The 23,953-nt window shown below is 49.6% G+C and overlaps 1 protein-coding gene across 1 annotated transcript in view; it reads right to left on the bottom strand.

Annotated features, from left to right (window-relative positions):
• The window catches only part of SEMA4D (sema domain, immunoglobulin domain (Ig), transmembrane domain (TM) and short cytoplasmic domain, (semaphorin) 4D), an 81,094-nt gene that overhangs the window by 43,189 nt on the left and 13,952 nt on the right, over positions 1-23,953 (bottom strand). The window contains exons 2-5 of the mRNA XM_011975184.1: positions 19,361-19,423; positions 6,429-6,777; positions 4,576-4,721; positions 695-757 (exon numbers count right to left, since the gene is read on the bottom strand). Coding sequence (XP_011830574.1) covers positions 695-757; positions 4,576-4,721; positions 6,429-6,534 — 315 coding nt within the window. The 5' untranslated portion in view covers positions 6,535-6,777; positions 19,361-19,423. The remainder of the gene's footprint in view (positions 1-694; positions 758-4,575; positions 4,722-6,428; positions 6,778-19,360; positions 19,424-23,953) is intronic.

Here is a 23,953-nt window from a genome sequence, read left to right as displayed (position 1 = left end):
CCCTCACATGTCCCATGCAATGAGGCAAGTGGCCCACTGAGCTGCTAACACGCCACTGTCCATGGAGAGCAGAGATAAAAGAGCACTGTAACACGCCCTCTGGGGTTGGCGGGGGTCACAGACACCTCACCCTGGGTGCCACCAGCAGGGCCCACACAAAGCCTGCTCCTGCTGGCACCCAAAACAGTTGGCCAGATCCCACACTCACTCGCTCACGTGCTCCCTCCTGCAAGAGGTTGAGCACAGCAGGCTGAATAAATGGGGGACCTCTGTCGCAAGTCCAATGAAGGGGTTGAGAAAAACTGCATGACTAGCAACTCCTCCAAACCAAGGCCTCTGGGTGCAGGGAAGCAGAACAAACCCTGAATTGCTATACCATTCACCAGTGGGCTTCAGAAGTCGTGTTCTGTAGTCAAAGTTTCAGGCTATCTGAATACATTCAATTCATATAAACTTTTAAAAAGTATTTCTCAAAGGCCAGCTACGTTTGGCACCTGATTTGAGAAACCCAATCCCGATACTCAGGAATAGAGGGATAAGCTCCAAGATGCATCAAAACAAAACCAAGCCCAGCAGAACGAACAGAGCCTGGAGAAAAGGCAGGCCTGCACTGCAGGAATCCTGGCATTCAGTAGATTAAACCAACCAAGAAATACTTGAATGGGATTTTTTTGTAGCTTGCAAAAGAAATTACCTGTTTTGATTTCCCCTTTTCTGCACATTTTGCTTTTTTGTCTTCTGAGACCTTCCAATACACCTGTTGGGAGAGAGTCCACTTCAGTGCATATTCTTTTAAAGAGATACTAGTATGAAAATGCACAAATTTAAAAGCACATGATAGAGTTTAGAGCCTAGAGGTTTCTCCTGAGAGGATCAATTCTCAGACTGCAAAGGAGTTCAGAGAGCAGGGGAGCGGCCTGGGCCCTTCAGAACATCCTCACTGTGATCCTTATCCTGAAACCCGTGGAGTCTGGAAAACCAGCTCCAAAATTTCCATCACTCACCATAAAACAGCAGCAAAAATCAAGCTAGTGAAAGTGGAGAAAATAAAACTGTCAAAAACCTAAACCGTAAGTATTTTCAAACATCAAAGTGGGCTTTTTTTTTTTTTTTTTTTTGAGACGGAGTCTCGCTCTGTCGCCCAGGCTGGAGTGCAGTGGCCGGATCTCGGCTCACTGCAAGCCCCGCCTCCCAGGTTCATGCCATTCTCCTGCCTCAGCCTCCCAAGTAGCTGGGACTACAGGTGCCCGTCGCCACGCCCGGCTAGTTTTTTGTATTTTTAGTAGAGACGGGGTTCCACCGTGTTAGCCAGGATGGTCTCGATCTCCTGACCTCGTGATCCGCCCGTCTCGGCCTCCCAAAGTGCTGGGATTACAGGCGTGAGCTACCGTGCCCGGCCACAAAGTGGGCTTTTTTCCATCCATTCAAAGTGACTCTACAGATCAGGTGTGGTGGCTCACACCTGTGATCCCAGCACTTTGGGAGGCTGAGGCAGGCGGATTATCTGAGGTCAGGAGTTCGAGACCAGCCTGGCCAACATGGTGAAACTCTGTCTCTACTAAAAATATAAACATTATTTGGGAGTGGTGGCATGCGCCTGTAATCCCAGCTACTCAGGAGGCTGAGGCAGGAGAATCTCTTGAACCCAGGAGGCAAAGGTTGCAGTGAGCCGAGATCGCACCACTGCACTCCAGCCTCATGTGCCTAGGCAACAGAAAAAAAAAAGTGACTCTACAGTCCAGTTTAAAAAAAAAAAAAAAGCCTCAATATTCACTGTATCCGTGGAAAGGGAGAATTATAATTCCTTAAACTTGCATGTCAGCAGCAGGAGGAAGTGATGAACTAACACCACCAGCTCAGCTCAGGCACCGTCTTATTAAGATCCACGTTCCTACCACCTCTTCTTTCAAACCAGGGACAATTTGTGATCACAAACTGCCAGGGGGTGGGGGTCTTAGCCCCTTGCCCTCCAAAGCCCCCACAGGATAGAAAGACAAAAGGAAAAGAACAGAGGCTTCTATATCTATCCCTGCCTCACCTTCCACAAAATGCCCCATCTCTCTCTGTGATGTTCCATAACGAATGCAAAAGAAACCAGTAACCATACATTTTTCTCCACCAAGAGGCTTGTAGTGGGTGTCAGGACTCAGAGGTTAGGAAGCACACAGGGCTTCTAGGAGGGAGAGTATGAGGAGAGGAACCCCACTTTAGGTTTCTAACTAACTCAGTGGCTTCCTGCACAGTACCCAGGCAGCAGACACAGTACTAAGGGAGTGTCATTTCATAGCAATGGAAGTCCTGATAGGGGCACACAAAAGCAGAACAGAGTCCCATTTAAAATAGCAACTTCCTTCAGCATTTAAAGTACACATGATTTCATCAACTCACAGGAAATGCATAAGGACAAGGGAACGTACACTTCAATAGACCCTTGATCATGTTTGCAGGGATTTTCACTGATGGGGGTCCCTTTATTTTTTCTTTTAAGTATAAGAGGTCCCCAAGCCTCTTTCCAACCCTGACGGACCACCATGGTGTCATTAACAGAGCAATGGCTGGCTGTCACTGAACACCTGTGGGGCCAGCACAAACACACTGTCCACAATTCCCCCAAGACTGAGTGTGAGTCTGTGTGGTCAGGAAGGCGCTCAGAGGAAGAGAATTTAACAGACACGTGAAGAGTAAGAGCTGAGTGAGGTGAGACCACCACATCCTTCTGCTCAGAGTGTCTCACAGTGCTAAATACTTTGTTTCTGTTTTTTTGAGACAGGGTCTCGCTCTGTTGCCCAGGCTGGACTGCAGTGGCATGATCTCAGCTCACTGCAGCCTCAACCTCCTGGGCTCAAGTGATCCTCCCACTTCAGACTCCCAAGCACCTCAGACTCCCAAGCAGCAGACTCCCAAGATCTGAGCCACTACGCCTGGCTATTTTTTGTAGTTTTTGTAGAGACAGGTTTCGCCGTGTTGCCCAGGCTGGTCTCGAACTCTTGAGCTCAAGTAATCCGTCTACCTCGGCCTCCCTACAGTGTTAGGATTACAAGGGTGACTCACAGCACCCAGCCAAATACTTGTTTTCAGAGCATAATGCTCAGAGCTCATTTATGTGTCAAACAGAAATTGAGAAATAAGCTAGACCCTGGAGATGAAAACAAAAAGCGATCTGGGCAGAAAATGTCCAACAAGAACCTGGAACAGATTCCAGAGAGCGAGAAAACGACCCCACACCGTGAGGTCTCAGGAGCCAACCCAAACAGGCTGCTGTTGGCCGTGGATGCGACAATTTAAGCATGCAGCAGGGATTTCACTGCGATGGGTCAAAGCAGAGCGAATATGTTTAAATCTATGACTTTCACTGTGACATGAAAAATCAATCAAAAAACTCATTCTTGCCCTTCAGAGGGGAAACTGACTCATTAACTCATTGAAAACTGGTAAACAAAGGCAAAGATTCCAAGCATCGATTCTGCATTTCCCAAAGGAACTGGGACCTCTATGGACCAAAAAAGCTGGTGATGGGCACTTCCCCTTTTGTCCGATTTCCAGCTAGCAAGTGAAGAAAGAGGGTGGCATCAGAATATTGCGTTTTGCAATCTTTGATGAGAAGAGGATATAGATTTCAATGGTGAAAGGCCCCTGAGACTCAGGAGGAGGAACACCTGCCTCCATGGAGAAGCCCGCCTCTCATGGCCCCGAGTGGGGTGAGCCTGGACCTGAAACCCAGCTGGGGATGTGAAGACAGAGGTGCATGCTATAGATACCGTGAGTGGAGCTGGGTGTGGTGGCACATACTTATATTCCCAGCGACTCAGGAGGCTGAGGCAAGAGGATCACTTGAGCCCAGGAATTTGAGGCCGCAGTGAGCTACAATCAAATTTTAAATTCAGTTTGATTTAAAAAAAATACTTAAAGACACTGAGGACTCAGGAGCAATGTGAAGGGTGGGACATGGGATGGGCTGTGCAGAGTAGCTTTCTCAGGAAGGAAACCGAGGCTGGCTCCTAGAAGCGGAGACTGAATGGACAGGGTGACCAGCTGCAATGGATTGGGACAGTCTGGTTGCAACCTGATTCAAACTAAACATTCGAACCAACTAAACAAGCATCACCCACAAGAGAGTCGGTGCAATATGAACACTGGCCGAATGGATGATGACGTAAATTTTGGAGAAGCTATTTTTGGTTATTTGCACGACAAGGGGCCCTTTCTGATAAGAGATACCCAGATGAAGAATGTGGTGTCGGGATCTGCCTCAATGCCCCAGGAGGTGGAGGGCACTGTGGGCAGGACTGAACACCTGGCCTTGCATAAGCTGCAGTGGGTACAGGGTTCATGGAGTAGCTGTCTCTGCTCATAGGTACGTTTGAGATTTCTTCGGAATAAAAAGTTCAAAAACAAAAAAAGCAAAGCAGGTGGTCCCAGGGTGAACTGCTGGTGGACACCCAAACATGGGGCTGCATGGTCACAGCTACAGGACAGAGGCTCCAGGTAAGTCAGCCCCCAGTCCCACAGTGGGGCCAGGAGAGGCTGCCCACTCAAGCCAGGCTGTGTGGACATGCAGGGGAGCCCAGGACGTACCTCATGCTGCTTCTCGGAGATGTTGAGTGCGTTCACAGCGAAGACCGCCTCCCGGGCGCCTATGTACAAGGTGTCCTTGTCCTCGCTCAGCAGCAAGGCTGAGTAGTTGTAGATGTCCGGCTCGTGAAACTGCACCAGGCGCACCTCTGGGATGCAAGGGCAGGGTCAGAGCGGGAGGAAGAAAAGAGCGATGGAATCGTTTTTAAACCTGGGCACATCCTAGGTCCCGGTCTCAGTGACAATGAGCAGATCTCGGTGTAGTCATGTCTCGGAGGCCACGTGTTGCTGCAACAGGCACTGCTGCAGTGGAGGCGGCCTCAGTCAATGGCAGCCATCAAGTGTGCACACGGGAACCACAGCCCGAGCTCGAGCCCGGAGCTAGTGTGCCCACTTTGAGACTGTGAGTCGGACATCCCCTCCTGCTCCCTCAGATCCCACAGAGTCCCAAACCCTGCTCTGCCAGGTGCTTCCTGTGATGGCTCCCACCCTCTGCCCACCCAACTCTGGTCTACATGCCTTGTCATCCACAGATGAGGTGTACAGGAATACAATGATTTAGGATTTTCTTCTTCAGAAAAAGAATGTTTTACTTCAAAATCTTTACAAAATTTCTTTTGGAGAATATATCCATCAACCCACGCAATTCTCAGTGGTCACCACCACCAACTTATAGACAGAGAAACAAGCGACATCTCTTTGCTTATTAGGTTACTGTATCAATAGCTACTTAGGAATATGAAGATTTGAGCAATAGCTGCTTAAGAATAATATACATGTATCAGCATTATTTTTTTTAGGACCTGTTTCTTTAACTGTCTTGACAACAATTTGAGCATTCTGACCTTGGCTTTTTACATATTACCAAGAGTCTGTTTTATTTGAGAGTCAGGTGGGCCAGGTGTGGTGGCAGGTGCCTGTAGCCCCAGAACTTTGGGAGGCCAAGGTGGGAGGATTGCTTGCGTCCAGGAGATCGAGGCTGTAGTAAGCTATGACTGTCCCACTGCACTCTAGCCTAGGCAACAGAGCTAGACCCTGACTTCGAGAAAAAACAAAGAGAGTCAGGTGTTCACGCTTTCTGTTCTAATTTTCCCATGTGGAAGAGAGATGCACACAGGCAGCAGGTCCTCTCTTGGCACAACAGTGGCCTATATTGCTGACAGCTCTTAGCCGCCTGCAAGCAACACCTTAATAAGCTCTCACTCCACTGAGTCAGAAACCCGGGTCCCCAGACACATCCCCCAAGAGAAGAAACAACTAAAACAAAAACTAAACAGCAGCAAAGGAAAGTAGCTGGCATGAGGCTCAGCTGCATATAGGACCAGCGTCCTCATGATGCCCCACTGTTCTCAGGTGCCTGGGCAGACACTCAGAGGGGCAGGTGCTTTGGCAGCGCACCGCAAATGTTACCAGGTACGAGGGAGGGAAGCTTCCTGTCAGGGGCCCTCAAATTCAGAAACCAAATCAGGAGGTCTGCACGAGCCCTGCTGAGTATCTACAGTTGTCACAGCCTCTCCCTTAGATCAGCTGCATAGGCCTGTCTGCTCAAAGTTCTTAGAGCAGAGAATCCAACAGATCACATGCCAGCATCCTCAGCCACCTGCCTCAGCATCCCAGGAAATGGAGTCCCTGTCCTGTCCCCAGCCACCCACCTCAGCATCCTGGGCAGTGGGGTCCCCGTCCCATCCTCAGCCACCTGCCCCCACATCCCAGGAAGTGGGGTCCCCATCCCATCCCCAGCCACTCACCTCAGCATCTCAGGAAGTGGGGTCCCTGTCCCACCCCAGCCTCAGCACCCCAGGCAGTGAGGTTCCCCATCCTATGCCATCAGCACCCCTGCAGGCTTCATCACTCACCTCTGTGCTCCCAGGTGATCCGGGGTATGGGTGCAAAAGCCGTCGCTGTCCCAAACATCACTGCAAGGGCCATGAGCAGCCCCCTAATAGGGATGCACATCCTCATCAGGTAGGGGCGACCCCAGGGGGTTCAGCAGCAAAGGCTCACGGCAGCAGGTGGCCGGGAAAGTGTGCTATTGCAGATGTGGCTCAGCGCCCCAGGACCAGGGCCAGCAGCACAGCCTGGAGCTGGTGAATAGCGCGGTCCCTGAGAATCCACATTTCCCAGTTATCCAGGAGAGGAGGGGTCGCTCTCACCACTGCAGTGCCAAAGTCCACTGGATACTTCTTCAGGGCCTCAGAAGAAATGCTGGAAGGACATTAGAAAGAAGAGACAGGACCCGTGGTGAGTGATGACCCACTTCTCACCGCTCTGTAGCCCCTCTGCTTGCCCTGGGTCCGCACCCGGGTACATCTGCTGAGGAACATGGAAGGCGGTGGGGGACAAAGAGGGTCTTAGAAGTGGATAGCCCACATGGACACAGGAAAGTGAAGCCGGGGTCTTCAGGAGTCAGTGCTTCCCGCTCCTCCAGCTCCCAGCTCAGAACGCAGGAGAGACACACGGAGGGGACCTGGTGTGGGGCACCCGGCAGACACACATGGCCGGCTGGCTGCCCAGCTTCCTTCCTGTGTGGCTGCTGTGTCCAGCTGGTAATGAGATGAAAATGAAGGAAGAGAACTCAGGTTTCAGTTTCCCTTAGAGACTCTGCCTTTGTAACGCTCAGTGAGGAAACGGCCAGAAAAACCAGAGGCTGCAGAGAGAGTTAAGATGTACATGTGAGTGCACACGCATGCACACACACAACATATGCACACACATGTGCGCACACACATGCACGGATGTACACCTGTACAAACACACGCACGTGAGGCCTCACCATGCAGGAGTGTCTGACCTCCTGCCCCAAATGGGGCCCTGCTGGCTCTTCCAGTCTCACTTAAAGAAGTCTGTGCACCACAGAAACGGTGGTGACGCACTCGGATTTGCCCAGGAAGAAGCAGCCCTTAGTAAAAGAACAGGCTTAACGCTGCTTAGTGGAACCGTGGAGCTGGTGGTGGAGGAGGTGTGCACAGGCCTCCTGGCCCCATCTCTCATGTCCCCAACTTTCTCTGAGGACTGCATGGCTCCTGTTCTGGTATACCTTTGCTGGTCCCCACAGCCTAACCCGCCACAGGACTGGCCCAAGGGGGTCTAGCACCTTGATCTGGGGCCATCTGCACCCCTGGGTTCACCCTATGAGAAAGTCCTAAGCTGGGCCCAGTGACTGGGCACTTTCACATTACACTTCTGTAAAAAGTTCACTCACAACAGCACCCTGGGACCCCTGAGTCCCTTGCTCCCCCTTCTATCCAGGAGTCCTGTGAGGGTCATGGAACAACCACACCCCTGAGCTCCAGACTCCAGAACCCCACTCCTCCCCACCACCTCTACATGCCACCTTCCACCTCTACATGCCACCTTCCACCTCTACATGCCACCTTCCACCTCTACATGCCACCTTCCACCTCTACATGCCACCTTCCACACCCAGCCAGACACAGCCGAACCTCACTCTGCTTCCAGCCAATTCCTGCAGTCCGTGTCCTCACCTAAAAAAAGCACCAGCAGTCAGGGGCCAACCACATCTACCTCTAACCCCATCCCCACCCCCAATCCATAGATGGTGCTGCTGCTCAGCCTCAAATGCATCTGGGGCTTGTCTCCTCCTGTCCATCTCCACCACCAGCACTCATCTGAGCAATGCTCACCTCTCATACTGGCATCTTCAGCAGCCTCCTACTCCCTTACCTCACTTTCATTCTTGCTTCCGTGGTAGAGATCACTGGCTTCCCGTGCCAGCATCCATGTTCCTACACTCTCACTAACAGAATCCCGAGGTTACTTGGGTTGGCAGTGTGCCCAGCTCACTACATCTCCCAGCTTCTCTGGTGATAGTTCTGGCCAAAGAACTGTACGTGAATTTATTAGATGGCAATTCCAGGAAGGAGGGGCACCCGGCAGACACACAGATGCTAGCTGATTCAGCTAGCAATTCCCTCAGTCCTTCCTGCTGCTGCCTGGAACTAGAATGTGATGGCTGGAGCTCTGGCAGCCATGCTATGAACATGAAGATAAAAGTCTCATTCTAAGAACGGCCAAGTGAAACCCACAAGAGCCTGTGTGACCCTGATAACATAATGGAGACTTTGCACTTGCTTTCTGCTGTCCATTTATTAGCAAGTCTGTGCAGACTTGCTAATAAAATTGTTAATCTCTTTAAATTACTTGCTTGCAGATTTTTGTTACCAACAAATACCATTCCAAACTGACACAACCTCCCTCCAATCCACTGCCACAAAGTAGCAGTGGCCAGAGTCATGCTCTTATCATAAATCAGATCATATCCTTTCCCCATGTGAAATGTTTCAACAGCTTCTCATCACTCAGAACAAGGCCCACATTTTTCATCATAGCCAGCAAGGCCACGGACAACCCTGCTCTACCTCCACCCAACTGCTCCTCATCCATATTCCCTCCACTGCACCGTCCTGGCTACACGTGAACACACAGAGCTCGGCCCGTCTGCAAGGCTGTGCAACAGTTGTCTCTCCTGCCTGTCAACACCACTTAGAACATTTCCAGATGTGTCTGTTCTGAAGTCGCCGGTCTAAATCCCACTGCACAGTCTCATTCATCTAAGAGGCTTTTCCTCTGTATAACTGATCGGTAATTAGCAGTGGCTCCCAAAAGCTGCTCCACTTTGAGCTCCCAAACCAGCTTCTACATAGGCTCCCAGTGAAGAAGACTCAATAAATTATAGGCTCAGCTCTTCTGAATTCCAGGCACATTTGCAGTTCCTTGCCATAATGGTATCACTTTTTGTTTGCAAACCAGAAGTAGACCTACTTGGCCTACAAAGTTGTTGTGAGAAATATCTGCTAAATAATTATTTAGCAGATAATCATATTAATGTATAATTAATCAATTAGCATCCGATAATAATGTTTATTATAGTAATAATGTTATTGCTCTGACAAATACGAATGGAGCTCACGCTACGTCTAGAACAAATCAGTCCTGGCCCCACGGAACCCACGTCCTAGAGTGGGACTGCGTGAAAGCAACCAGCCCAGGGCCTGGCACACAGAAACATCCTATGCCCCTCCAGGGTCCTGCTGCCCTTGCTCTTCTCAGTCCTCATTGCATGCAACGACATGGGAAAGGATGGTAACAGTGGTGACAAGCTGTCCACAGTCCCTCAAGAGAAAAGCTCCCATTAAAAACCATCCACCCCTCCTTTTGGAGCAATGATCCCCTGGCATTTTCAGGATGCTTTCTTTCTCCCGTTCCGTGTGACAAACGTCACACAGCCAGTGAGAGCCAGAAATGACAACGTGGCCAGGCTGCCCCATCCCTTAAAGCAGAAGAGGATGGCACACTCGCACCGTGAGCGACTTCACGCTGGCTTCCGCGCCACCGGAGGAGGAGGAGGAGGAGGAGGAGGAGGAGGAGGCAGGCCTGCGGCAGGCAGGGCCTCAGAGAGGGCTCTAGTCATACATGCAGCAAGGACACCAGTGGCCTGGTCCATGTGCTGCAGTCCCAGCCCAGTGAAACCCAATGAACTGACACTGGCTCCTCCAAGTCACACCCAGCCCCAGGTCCCAGCCAATGCCAAGCTGTGCACAGCAAGGATAAAGCGAAAGCACCCGCCCCGGTGGCATGTCCCCCAGCTGGGCAAAGCTCCATACACACAAAAGAAACAGCAATGAGCTGCCAGAGGATGGGAGAAGGCGCTCTGAAGACGGATGCGGCGGCTGCAGAGATAAGGCGTGCCAACCACACAGGAAGGCAGCAGCGGGGACAGCCCAGGGGCAGGCGAGTGGGTATACAAACCGCTACATCCAGACAGGGGAATGTTACTCAGCATTAAAAATAAATGAGCCATTAGGCCATGAAAAGACACAGAGGAACTTTAAAAGCTTATCATTAAAGCCAATCTGGAAAAGTACATACTGCATGATCCTGATCCCAACTATAGGACATTCTGGGAAAGGCAAAACCATGAAGACAGTAAAAAGATCAGTGGTTCCCAGGGGTTGGGGGGAGACAGAGTTTTTAGGGCAGGGAAACTACACTGGCAGGGATATTACCACAGTGGACACATGTCAGTATGCATTTGTCCAAGCCTACAGAACGTACAACACCAACTGGCAATCCTAATGTCCAGGTACAGATGTCGGGTGATAAGGTACCTATGTGGGTTCACTGACTGTAGCAAAGGCACCACTCTGGGGGCGATTCTGAAAGTGAGGGGGCTGTGCATGTGTGGGGAAGGAGCGTATGGGAAATCTCTGTACCACCTTCTCAATGTTTCTATGAACCTAAAACTGATCTAAACAATAAAGTCTATTAAAATCAGTAACAACAAGGAACAGGCCTAGGAGTTCCTTGCCAGTCACAAAAGAAGCCTCTGTGAGGGTTCATGGCCTGGACACGTTCAGGAGGTGACTGTCCACACCAGAGGGCTGGGAGCAGAGACGCAAGGCCCACAGGACCCAGTTCATTCCACGTCAAATACCAAAGATGCTGGGTCACTACTGGAGAGATACGGTTTGCATAGGATCTAATTCCTATCTACGTCCCCAACTGCAGTCAGTCCTCTGCGTATCCCAATAAGCACTCTGCGGGCAGGCCAGGCTAAGAGTCCAGAGCCAGGAGATGGGAGAACACAGAGATTTATCTCAACTCTCTCTGGAAACCCAATGAAATGACTCTAAAAGGATATGAACTTTAAGGATAAAAATGGAGGGAGGAGGTGACTTTGGAATCTATTAATAGGTGAGTAGTAACCAATGGTGTGCTGGCAAGCTGTTAATACTGGCTCTCCACGGGGTGGGCAGTGGGGGTGGGTGGTGGGGTAAGGTGGGGGGTGCCCAGCTTGTAGCACACGCTGATTTCTGTGGTGTAAATGCTGCTTTCGAGCTCCCAGATGATGCCGCTGAACTGGGGAGAGGTGCACAGCAGCACCCAGCACACAGTACTGCCACCTCAGATACAAGAGACGAGTAACCGCAACCACACAGATAACAGCAGAATGCACATGATACTAGAAAGGAATGAGTTCTGAGTATTTTACCTTTTTAAATATAATTTGTTTCATTTTAAGTCCATATATTTAATTTTTAACAGTGGCTGTTACCACTGTTAAAAATTACCACCAGCCCTGTCACACACCCAGCCCTGTCACACACCCAGCCCTGTCACACACCACCAGTGTCGACTGATTTGAATTTCAGACCAGAGTTGAGCCAGGGCCTGGAAGAAGTCACAAAGAAACACAACCTGGAAAATGGAAGCAAGCTTAAAAGTCAAATGTGGTGAAAGAAACGGAAGGCTGGAAAGTAAATTAAAGAGGTTTCCTAGAAGTTACACATGCAGCAGAGATGAAAAAAGGGGGAACAGACAACTGGAGGATCCATTCAGGAGTCCCACACAGAACTGGCAGGAGCTTCGGGAAATAAAATGAGGAATTATTAAAGCAGTAATAAAAAGAAAATATCTAGAACACAAGGGCCTGAGCTTTTGGAATGACAGTGCCCAGGAGCACAGTGAATGAAAAGAACCCACCCACACCAGACACATCATCCTGAAATGAGGGTTACATGACGCATCCAGAAAGAAACAGGCCACAAAGAAATTACCTTTGAGTGCCCCACTGGAGGCAGCAAAGCAACGCCTCTGAATCCCAGGGAAGATGACTTCACACCTAGAATTCCCCATCTAGTCAAATTATCAACCAGTATGAGTGCAGTGCAGAACATTGCTTCAAACCTACAAGTTCTCAAACGTTTTACTTCCCTCAACTTCTTTCTCAGAAAGCTACTGCAGGATTTGCTCCACCAAAACAAGGGAGCTGCTTCCCAGGTCTTCTTTCTTAGGAAGTGAGTGGAGGAGAGGCAGTCACAGCGGGCAGCTGGGGAGGAGGCAGAGGCTCCAATGGGGTGGGGCAGGAGAAGGCACAGTAGATTACTGATTGCATCTGTGGCTTTGTTCTCAGAAATGCATTTTAAGGCTCTGGCAAAGAGTCTGAAGATGAATTAGAACAGATACACAGATTAGAAAATGAAGTTATTAACCCTAGGGGAAGCAAGAGTGACCCACGAATGGAAATGTAACCGGAGCGTACTTATCGCTGCCCAGGTGCACAGCCCCCATGACAAAAATTACGACTAACTCCACTGGGGGTCTGGGGGAAGAAAGAGAGGGAAGGGGAGGGGACGAGAGTCGGAGAACACAATCCTGTCTTCCAGCATAATACAACATCTAAGATGGAAAAGTCAGGAAATGTAGGCGTATCTAGTTTGAAGGAAAATACCAAAATGACTAAAACAGTTGAAACTCACTGTCTCAGGGCAGCAGGGAAGGGACAAAGGGACAAGACAAGCAAGTGCTGCTTCCTCTCTCAAGTAAAACAAGAACTATTTCACTTTAAAATTACATGCATTAATTACCTTCATAAAATGAATTAACCTTAAAAAGACATCCATGTTCTGGTTCCTCACAGCCTGGGGAAAGCAGCCCAGTGGATCCAGAAACAGAAGACATGGCCCCCTGAAGATAGGCTCCCAAGGATGGGAAGAGTGAGCTGCCTCTGCAGAGCCTGGGTCCCGAGACCAGCCACATTTCGGGGCTCAAACACGTTGTAAAAATAGGATTGTTCACCGCGAAGCAGAAGCGTCGGGCAGTGGCACAGGATTTAATGCAGAATGCCGGCTCCTAATGTGGCCAGCCTCTTCCACTCCACTCCTGCCTGCTTCCTCTGATGGACCCCACCCCTCCCAGGCTGCCTAGCAGCCTTGGCACCTGCTGCTCCCTCTTCCAGACTGTTCTTCCCCCAGGAGCGGCTGGTGGCTGGCTCCATCCCACAGTCACTCTTTGCCTCCCCTGACCCCTACACTCCATCCCCCTCTCGCAGTATTGTTTCATAGCACTTGGCCTAAGGACCTGAAAATGCCTCCCTGACTTAGCTGAGGCAGAACGGGAGAAACACAAACATCCCAGTGAGAAGACTCGGGCCAGACCTGGAGAGGACAAAGGTACGGCGCCAAGAGTAGAAAGTCCCAAAAAGCAAAATCCCCAGTGAAGAGAGATTTAAAACAAATCTTTTAATAGTATCCACAACCAAACCCAGGGATGGCAAAGTCATCCCTGAACGAATGTGGCTGAGAGAAGGTATTCCAGGAGCATCAGCAGGTGCCCAGGTGGAAGCCAGCAGGTTCTCCTGGGTGGCTTTAAATGGTTACGAAGAACTGTCAGGACTGGCGCGGTGTATGTGGTTATTCAAACCGGTTATGTTGAAAAGAAACCTTTTTCTTAATTGCTTTTACCTTGGACCAATCCAGACACTGTCATATAGAGCTTAGCAGGGCACGGGCACACCTACCTGGCTTCCAGCCAGGCCCTGCCCTGAGAACAATGATTGACCACCAGGCTTCCTGGTATGGATTTGTACCCAGGTCTGCAGTGTATTGATCTCATCAGCAGACACCAGATTCTTAATGGCATAAATCAGACCCTGCTGCTCTTCTCAAACGGCCTTTAAAACAATCCACATGAGTAGCCAAAGGTCAGGACAGAAGGCCCATGCCACACACTGCTCCTCCCAGGGAGGGGGAGGGGCTGCCATTTTCTTTGTGACATTGGAGGTTTTTTTTTTTTCCTTTTTCAACAAGAATGCATTGTTTCATATAATTTTAAAGTTGCTTTAAGCAAAGCACACACCACACTCACACAGATCTGCCGGCCCCACGAGTTCTTTCAGAACACTGGCTCCAAAATCACTGATGGGCGTTACATGAAGGACCTCACTCTAAATAGTTAAATTAAAACAAAAGGAAAAAAAGCCCATTTTGCTGGCTTTCTTCACCATTTCTGAGAAGCAAAGGTATCCTGCTGGGAGTTGAGCTGTATGCACATGCATTTTGCCCTGACAGTGTGAAATTGCTGCCCTTTGCATTCAGGAAGAATGACTTGACATAGGAGCCCATTAGAAAGACAGGGTTATGAAATGTCACTCCCATTACTCACACGTAATTGTGGCTGTTCATGAGGGTGCACAAGCCCACTTTAAATGTCAGCAGAATGAAACTCCGAGGGGGCTGTGAGCCCCACACTCTTGCCTGTCAGCACTTGTCAGAAGGCAGCTCTCCCACCCCCAGGGGCCTTCAAATCAAGGCAGGAGGTCACAGCAGAGAAAATGGGAGTACCCAGCAACCACTGTGCATATATGTCTTGTGTAGGTACATATATGTGGATGCATGTACATCTGTGTGTATGCATCTGTATATGTGCATGCCATGTGCAGTGTGCATGTGAACACGCATTGATATGTGCACCTATCCATGTTTGTGTATTTGTACACATCTTTACAGGTGTGCTGTATACATGTGTATGTCTGCATGTCTGCACATGCATGTGTATGCCTGTGTGCATACACATGTGCACCTGCATGCATATGCATCTGTGTGTGTGCATGTGCATCTGCTTGGATCTCTGCATGTGCGTAAATGTGTATGTCTGTGCATGCATGTGTATGCCTATGTGCATACATAAGTACATCCGTGTGTGTGCATGTGCATCTGCTTGGATCTCTGCATGGGTATACATATGTGTATGCATGGGCATCTGTGTGTGTGTGCATAATGTGTGCGCCTGTGCATGTTTGTGTATATATATCCATATATACGTATCTGTGTATGCATATACATGAATGTGTGCACAGCTATATGCGCACATATGTGCATGCATCTGTGTGTGCATCTGTGTATGTGTATGCAGACATGTGCATCTGTGTGTGCATGTGTGTATGTGCATCTGTGCATGTGTCACTCTGTTGCAGAACATATATTCTGACCTAGTGTTGCATCTTAGATGTGAATAGTGACTGTTAGCAAGTGTCCTGTAAGGCAGAAACCATGGACCAAAATGCCATCTGGGGACTGTCCAGTCACCCATGTCTCGGCTCCTTCCTGGGATCAGCTGTCTGGCAGCTAGGGCGGATTACAGAAGGGACACCAGTCACTACCACATAGAAGGTGTCAGTGCTTCTGCCAGCAACAGGATGCAACACTGGCATTAAAATGCCCTGGCTGGCATCCCAGGGAAACTGAAAGGGGATCTCTGGTGACAGCTGTGGACTGGCCAATCTAACACAGGCAGTCATTACCTGGACCCCTGACCTCACTGCAAACCACTGCCTGGGGGAGTGTATTCTCGCTTATTTCTTACCTCAGGGGTTTGCCCAGATGGGGCAGGTAAAGCTTAGAGCCTCTCCAGGCCCTGCAACCAGGACAGTGGAGGACACGCACTCACCACATCTCCCCTCCCAGCTGGCAGCGGGCAGCCAGGTGCTGGGAAACAGAAGACACCACAGCCCTCCCCGGCCATGCCTCGCCAGTGCCTGGCCACCTAACATCTCCACCCTGGGATGTCCTCTGCCCCCAGAAACCCCTCTCCCACCTCCAGTTGGGATGCTGATGTCACCGCCTTACAAGCTGAGGATAAAATGGCCTTACCCCAGCAGGAATCAGGAATGGGTTTCAGGAGCCGTCTAGGTCACAAGCTTAATAAACAACTTATTGTTCCAACTTCAGTTTTCCTAGAGTTTAAAACTGATCCCTGGAGACCAGCGCTCCAGCTCTGCAGGGACGTGCGTGGCCCTGGACCTGTGTCGGGCTGGACACACCCAGCAGGGCAGCTGCCAGGACCGGTCCACTTCACCCTCAAGCCACATCCCTGCAGGAGCAAGTGAGGATGTCTCAGACATGCTCTAACCCTCACCCACTTCGCAAACCCCTGGGTGTGGCAGGTACAGAACGGGAAACCCAGGGAGAGAGACAGAGGGCGGTGGGAGTGAGGGACACACAAACCCATCTATCAGAAATGTCGGCAGTGCAAGTGCTGTGAGGATGCACGCAGCGTGGGGGCAGGAACAGGGCCCTTCAAAGGAAGAGTGGAGACCCCTCTAAGCATCAGCCAGCATGGCCGAGATGCAGACTGTCATGCCAGTTGTGTGACATCACTCTACTCTTCAGACTTGGATGCAGACAATATTGTCTTTTCTGGAGGGTCTGTGGTATGTGCATGCGTCCTTGGGTCCAAGCAGGTTAGTGCTAGAGAAAATAAGCATCTTCCACTGGCCTTATGTTGACCTGCTGCCACCTCCAGGGAGGCCAACGGTTCCCCTACTGGACACCGGCTCCCAGGGACCATATGGGGTTGTTCTGGGAAGTGGCTGGCCAGGCCCTCAGGGAGGACTGTGTTAACCCTGCAGCCCTAAAGGGATGCCTGATGTCATGTCTTTCAAAGGTGATACTATGGTCTGAATGTCTGGACTACCCTCACATTCACATGTTGAAATCCTAACCACCAATGTGATGGCTTCTGGAGAGGGAGCCTTTGGGAGGTGACTGGGCGAGGAGGGCAGAGTCTTCATGAATGGAAGCAGTGCCCCTATAAAAGGAGTCCCAGAGAGCTCCCTCAGCCCTCAAGCATGTGAGCAGACGCTGTCTATGAACCAGGAGGAGGGCCTTCACCAGACACCAAGTCTGCCAGCACCTTGATCTTGGACGTCCCTACCTCCAGAATAGAAATGTCTGTTTTTATGTCACCTCAGCACCAGATAGAACCCAGCCGGCAGAGATGCTTCCAGAATGCCAAAGGTCACCATTTACACTGGTAGAGCCTTTGACAGGACACTAAAACTGGTGCTTCCGTCCCCCAGAGCTTGACCTGCAGGGAGGGCAAAATTACATAAAAGACACTATATAGAAAAGTTGTGCTTTAAGTGGACTTTATTTGTATTCTTAATTTTCTCGCCTCTTATAAAACTTTTCGAACTTCAAAAATAATTCCAAGGGTGCTTAACTCCACAAAACAAATGTAAATTAAAATAAAATACCCATGTATTGTCCACAAAGCAGGCTGAAATTTCGAAGTCTGCTGCTAGCCAGGGCTGGGAAGGTGTGGGGTAAAGGACTTCCGGGTGCAATTCTGAACTATCCAGATGTCTGCACACTCTGATCCCCTGGCAACTCTTGGGCAGCAAACTATGTGTGCACAGCTGCAGACGTGCAAAGCGATGTGTGGGAGGGCCACCCTGCCGTGCTGTGACAGTAAAATGTGCAACCGAAGGGGATGCTCCTCAATGAGGGGCTGGTTAACAGTCAGGCAAGGAAGACACCACCATTACAAAGACTAAAGCTGATCTACACAAACCGCCTGTGAGCACATCACACCAAAGACAGGTGCAGAGCAACAACACATGAGGCACGACCCACCCATGTCAATAGAGGATGCGTCAGTCTACACACAATACACATACACACACAGCCACGGGCACACATGGACATGCACAAACACCAGATACAGACTCACAAGAACACACCTTCCCACACACAGGGACACACGGATACCAGACACACATGCACACATATGAACATGGACAGACAGCCAACTGTTAACAGTGTTGCTTGTAAGGAGGAGGAGAACAGCCAGGAACTCAAGTTTTCTTTGTTTTTTAAAAAATGAATCACACTTTTATACTGCTTCTGTAAAAAAATTTAATTCATTAAGAGACTGTTTCATCCATGCTACACTCAAGTCAGTAGGACCAAAAATTGAAACCCACCACATTAGTGTGTGGAGCTGTGTATAATGCAATTTTTCACATGCTAATCCATTTCTTGGCTTAGGTGACTATTTCTTGCCATACCTTTGACCCTTTTTTTACTCACATAAAAAATGAGAAGTGGCTTCCTTTCCCCATATATACTTCATGCTTTTTGTGACAGCAAAGTAAAAAATAACAGAAGGAGCCAGTCCTCCTGGGCTCTCACAATGGAATTCTCTCACTGCTTAATACAGCACAGAGCGGATAAAACTGTCCCTGCTTTCAATTACCTTATAGCTAAAGATTCCAAAATATTTTTTTTATGAAGAGACCAACAAAAAGCAAAACTCAAAGACAAATGACTTAAGGGAGGAAAAAGAAACTAGCAAAAAAAATACTTGTAAGACAAGTGCCAACTCCTAATAAATAAAGTGATTTAACAAATGTAAGAAAACAGAGCTCCCACCCCAGTGGACCAGATAAGATATCCAGCCAATAAGCACAGAAAGTGCTGTCTGCCTGGCAGTGTCACTGTGCTCATTAAAGCCGCCCCATCTAACTGGCAAGATGAGCTCTCATCACGGTGCCATGCACAGGAACCATGAAAGTCTACGCTGGCAGCAGGACTCTTTTAAAAGCCAGCAGAATAAAAAACCTTGTAGGGGCCCATTCATGATACTTGAGTAGGATGAAAATGATGAAGGACAGATGGGGGTTTTACTTTTGTTTTTACAAATTAAGCTGGTTATTTCTCTCTCCTCTGAAACGGAAATTGCATGGCTTGGAATGGACCAAAATTAAGATTAATCACAAAATGGCCCAAATCTGAGGAGGGTGACCTGGAGAGCCCTCTCATTACACCACACCTTGCCAGCCACCTCCCCGCACCCTCCAAAAGAAGAAAGTAAGCTTTCTGGTGTGGGCACCGGGGCCAACGGCCACAGAGCTGCCACAAGCCCAAGACCCAGTGGGAGGAGAGGCCGAGAGAGCAGGGAAGAATACGGGGAGCAGGGACAAGCAGTGGCAGAGCAAGAACAGAGGCAGACCGTCACTGCGGGTGCCCAGCAGCCACCTCCCCATGCTGGGCCCAAGGGATGGCAGCCAAGTCTGAAGCTCTGCCCCACGGGATACCCAGGGACCAAGGGACCAAGCAACCAATCACCTGCCAGATCCAGCTGAGGCCTCTACACATTACCAACTCTGCTCCACTGAAATTACAGATCATGAATAAAGCGGTTTTACCTGTATCTTACGCCTCTTGAAACTTTCCAGTCGTTTCTAGAAAGAAGTCTTCAGAAATCTTTGCTGTGAAAATAATGGGAAACCAGGCTATTTAAGCCCTTAAATTGTCCATCCACTTAAACTCAGCAACACTCCTAGAAAGGCACTGAAAACAAATTATTGTGAGTTTAAACCTTCTAGACTTCCTCAGATGCAGGATCAGCTTGGCTTGTATGTGCTGGGAAAGACAGGAGGGAGGGGCTGTGAAACCGCCCACCCACGAACAGAGGGGAAGTGCAGCCCAGCCCGTCACCCGGTGCTGGAGATGAGCCCCAGGACCTGACCAGGTGCACTTTCTTGCAAAATAAGCCATTTCAGTTAGCAGAGTCCGTGAACCAAAAAAGTACGATCTAATTGTCTATTAGCTCCAGATATGTATTCTATAAAATTCATCTTCATGAGGCAAAGAAGGAAAAAGCAGAAACACATATAGCATAATTACAAGAATCAAAGAGCTGTTCATCTTCCTTTATTTTTGGATGGTTGATTTTCAGCCAAACAGAACGACGTCCACTGTGGTGTGGCAAGGTTCCATAGCATGGCTGTCGCTCCTCTGCAGTGTGGGAGATCAGCCTCAAGACAGCAATCACGGGGCACAGTAACAGCACCAACAGTTAGATCAAGAGAATCAGAATCGCAAAACCAGAGCCACGTGCAGGACTGCAGACGCTCAGGAGCCGACGCTGATCCCTCCATGATTCTATTAATACGGGAACCACGTAATTGTTAAACCTCGGAATCAGACTCCAGCATATTCTGTGGTGAGGAGGATTTCTTTTTTGTTTGCCTTGTGCTTTCAGAGCTTATATGATCACGGCTCTCTTTTTGAAGCCAGCTGGGAAAGAGGCGGCTCTCCCTGGAAACGCAGGTGTAAAGCCCTGGTCCCTCCCACCCAGGCCCCTCACTGGACAGCTCCCTCCTCTCCAGACGCCCTGCACACCCCTCCCCCGGGAGCAGAACCTTAGACACGGCCATCCTGGCACACAACATCCGGTCCCCCAGTCCCTTGGGGCCGACACATCCTCTGAACCCTGAGCAGACACCTGAGGTTAGCAAATGAACTGCGCGGGCAGTGATCAGAAATGACCACGATTCATCAGGCCCCACCGTAGCGGAGCTTCCAGAGACTGACACTGGGGTCTTCCCTCCAGCAGTGGATGGCTCTTATGGCCAATTTTATAAGCAAAAGTATGTTCACATGAGCAGCTATGAGAATCCTGGGAAAGGCCACATCCACCCAGGATCTGACGCTGACATTTCCTGTTGAAACTCTCGGGGTAGGGCTGGGCATTTGGGCACAACTGCTGGACAAGCAAAGAGGGAAAGCCCACGCTGCTGTGGGTACCTGCAAAGTGCCACATCGCTTGTTCCCACGAGGCTTTCCTGTCACACAGGAGGGAAAGGGGACAGCGGCCACCCAGGGACTGTGCCAAAAAAAACAGTTCAAGGCAACAACGGCAGGGATTCATACAAAAATAAGAGGTTTAGGTAAATAATGTGAATATTAAGGATTTTTAAAACTGAAAAACTGGCTGGGCGCTGTGGCTCACATCCATAATCCTGACACTTTGGGAGGCCAAGGCAGGTGGATCACTTGAGGTCAGGAGTTCAAGATCAGCTTGACCAACATGGCAAAACCCCATCTCTATTAAAAAAAAAAATACAAAAATTAGCTGGGTATGGTGGCAGGTGCCTGTAATCCTAGCTACTTGGGAGACTGAGGCAGGAGAATCACTTGAACTCAGGAGGTGGAGGTTGGAGTGAGCTGAGATCACGCCATTGCACTCCAGCCTGGGTGACAGAAAAAGACTCCGTCTCAAAAAAAAAAACTGAAAAACTCCTATTTTCTAGAAAAGAAATAAGCCTTTGTCACTTTAATAAAGACCCAGAACTGCTCATCCTGAGGTTTAAGACATGTATCATATTCGCGATAATTTTGTGGCATCCAACAACAAATGTCAGCAGGTCTGGCGTCTCATCTCAATCGCCTCCAACAACTCCACCTGAACCCCGGCATCCTCGCGTCCTGCCTCCCAGCTGGGGGTTCACATCTAGCCTCCAAAAACAGCTGCCAGCCCCAAGGCTGCTGAGTGGGAACACACTTCCTTTCTTAGTGAACTGCCCAGGCCCCAGCCCCACGTTGCCTTCACCCGACGTGACCAGGGTTTGTTTCTTCTTCCTCAGCATGCAACCCCACAGTTATGAGTGACCTGGCTGAAAAATGCAAACCCACACTTCTCATGTAATTACTCATCGTGCTGTTTTATCTCAGACCTCCCAACTCCTGACAGCACAGGTAAAAAGAATCCAATGGCCTGTTCACCAAAAAGCAATGAAATTAACTAGAAGAGAGAGAAGCATTTCCCTCTCATGGCCTTCACACCCTCTCCTGGTGCACCCCCAATAGTGCAGGAGAGTGTGGGGCTCCAACGCCCAGGCCTTGCGAACAGGTATTTAGTGGACGTTGATGGCAGCAGCACAGAGCCACAGGCAGTGCCTTCATCTGGCCTCCATCCTGCAGACATGACCTCGCCTTCTGGGCGTCCTCCCTAAGCAGGGACCTGGTGTTCTTCAGCACACAGAGGAGACAAGTGGGATGAAGCAAGAGCAAGGGCCTCTGCTGGGTTCCAGTCCCGGCTTCTCCAAGCTGTGTGTTACTGGGGGAAGTTACTGAGCCTCTCTGGGCCTCTGTTTCCTCATTCAAAAAGTGGGCACACTAATACTGCCTGCCTCATCTGGTTCTGAGGATCCGTGACTAATCACAGTTAATGTTTCCTAGTGCTTTCCTAGGTGATGTGCCGGATGCTGTTTAAGCACTAGGAGGCATTAACTATCATTCTTACCACCTGTGAAATGAAGCTAGTTACACCTGCCTAGCTAAGAAGACTCAGAGAGATATAACAAGCATGGTGCAGCTATTAGCATATCCAACACCCCCTACTGCCAGGGACTGTGGGCTCCACCAGCCTCCTCCTGCACACACGGGGGATCGGGGCTTCCCCAGGTCCACATAGACTCCTGGAAGCAGAGCTTAGGAACACTGTGACAGGCAGCACTGCTGTGGCTGTGGACGCGGAGGGGGCTGTGAGCCCCTTCTGCTCAATCTCCTCATCCTGGCCCAGAAGCAAGTAAAGAAGTTCCAGGGGCAGAGAGCAATGGGGGACCTTCCATTGGCACTCCAGCACACACCCCGATGGCGTGGGCATGCGTATTACAACACAATACCATTACACTCTGCTGAGCAGGGCACCCATGAGAAAGGCTGGCTACAAAGTGCACAGAGAGGGCCTGGAGGACACGTTCCCGCGCCCTGCTGGGCAACATCTGCCAAGAAGCTCCATTCAGAACCTCTGACCCAGCAGTTCTCTACCAAGAACTCAGTGTGGATATACCCCCATGTGTGCAAGACGACTGGTACAAGGCCACTCAACAGGTAAACTCCAAAGACACCCAGAAGTCCATTCGTGTGTGTGCGTCTATGTACATCGGTACACACAGACATAGCACAGAACGTTTTCTATACAAATTACAGCACATTCCAGAGGATGGAATACTACGCAACCGTTAAAAAGAATAAAGCTGCAACTGTATGAAACGGCACCCCAGATCCATTGTTCACTAAAAAGTAAGGTTCCCAAAAATGTGTGTAGTGTTTCCACCTGTGCAGGCACATGGTGTGTGACCGTGTGTGTGTGTGAATGGGTGTGCACACAGGTTCATCAGAGGGATGATTGAAGAGATCACAATTTAATCAAGAACCTGCTGGCAGGGGATGCCTATGGAGAGAATTTGATCTGCGAAAGGAGTGTGCTTCATTTTTCACTATTTGGATTCTTTAGAACTATTTGAATTATTTCCTTAATCATGTGGTTTTCTAACTAAAATATTTTAAATCTGATATCAAAAGTAAAATGCAGTAATTGTAGAAAATTTGAAAAATTCAAGAAAGGCAAGAGAACACATTCCTGACAATCTCTAAAAAGGTTATACAGGTTATAACACTGGTTAAAGTAAGATTCCAGCTCAGGTGTCTTCTGTACTAACTTTACTAAGACGAAGATTTCATCAAAATGGAAATGTTTGAGAACAGCTGACAGACATGACATACATTTCTGGTCTTTTTGGCATTTTGTTGGAATTCCTCATTCTAAGGAACTCTGACTCATTCACTCAACAGTCACCACTGGAGGGTGTGGGGTGAAGGTGTGAGTCAAATAAAGACTGTAGACTCCCAGTCCCTGGTTTCTGGCTTGGGGAGGGCAGGCCACAGCAACTGCACAGGACAGCGGGGAACAGGGTGCCCTGCTGGCTCTGTAACACGGGAGGTGGGAGAGGCAGGCTGGCAGCCATGCAAGAGGAGACCTGAAGTTCAAGAGAGAGGCTGGAGCCTATGGGCTGGTGGAGGGAGAGGGCCCGTGCGGGTCACGTCCTGGTCCCGTGTGTCTCTGCCCTGAGGACCACGCGAGCGCATCCCCGTGCTGTTTCTTACACGGTGCCCTCAGCAGCCTGTCACGGCTGTGCAATATTCCATCATTAAATATCATAATGTGGGAC

This window comes from Mandrillus leucophaeus, unplaced genomic scaffold (assembly GCF_000951045.1).
Source record: "Mandrillus leucophaeus isolate KB7577 unplaced genomic scaffold, Mleu.le_1.0 Scaffold152, whole genome shotgun sequence".
Classification (NCBI taxonomy): domain Eukaryota; kingdom Metazoa; phylum Chordata; class Mammalia; order Primates; family Cercopithecidae; genus Mandrillus; species Mandrillus leucophaeus.
Note: the sequence above shows the minus strand (reverse complement) of the source record. Positions and strands in the feature narration are given on the sequence as shown.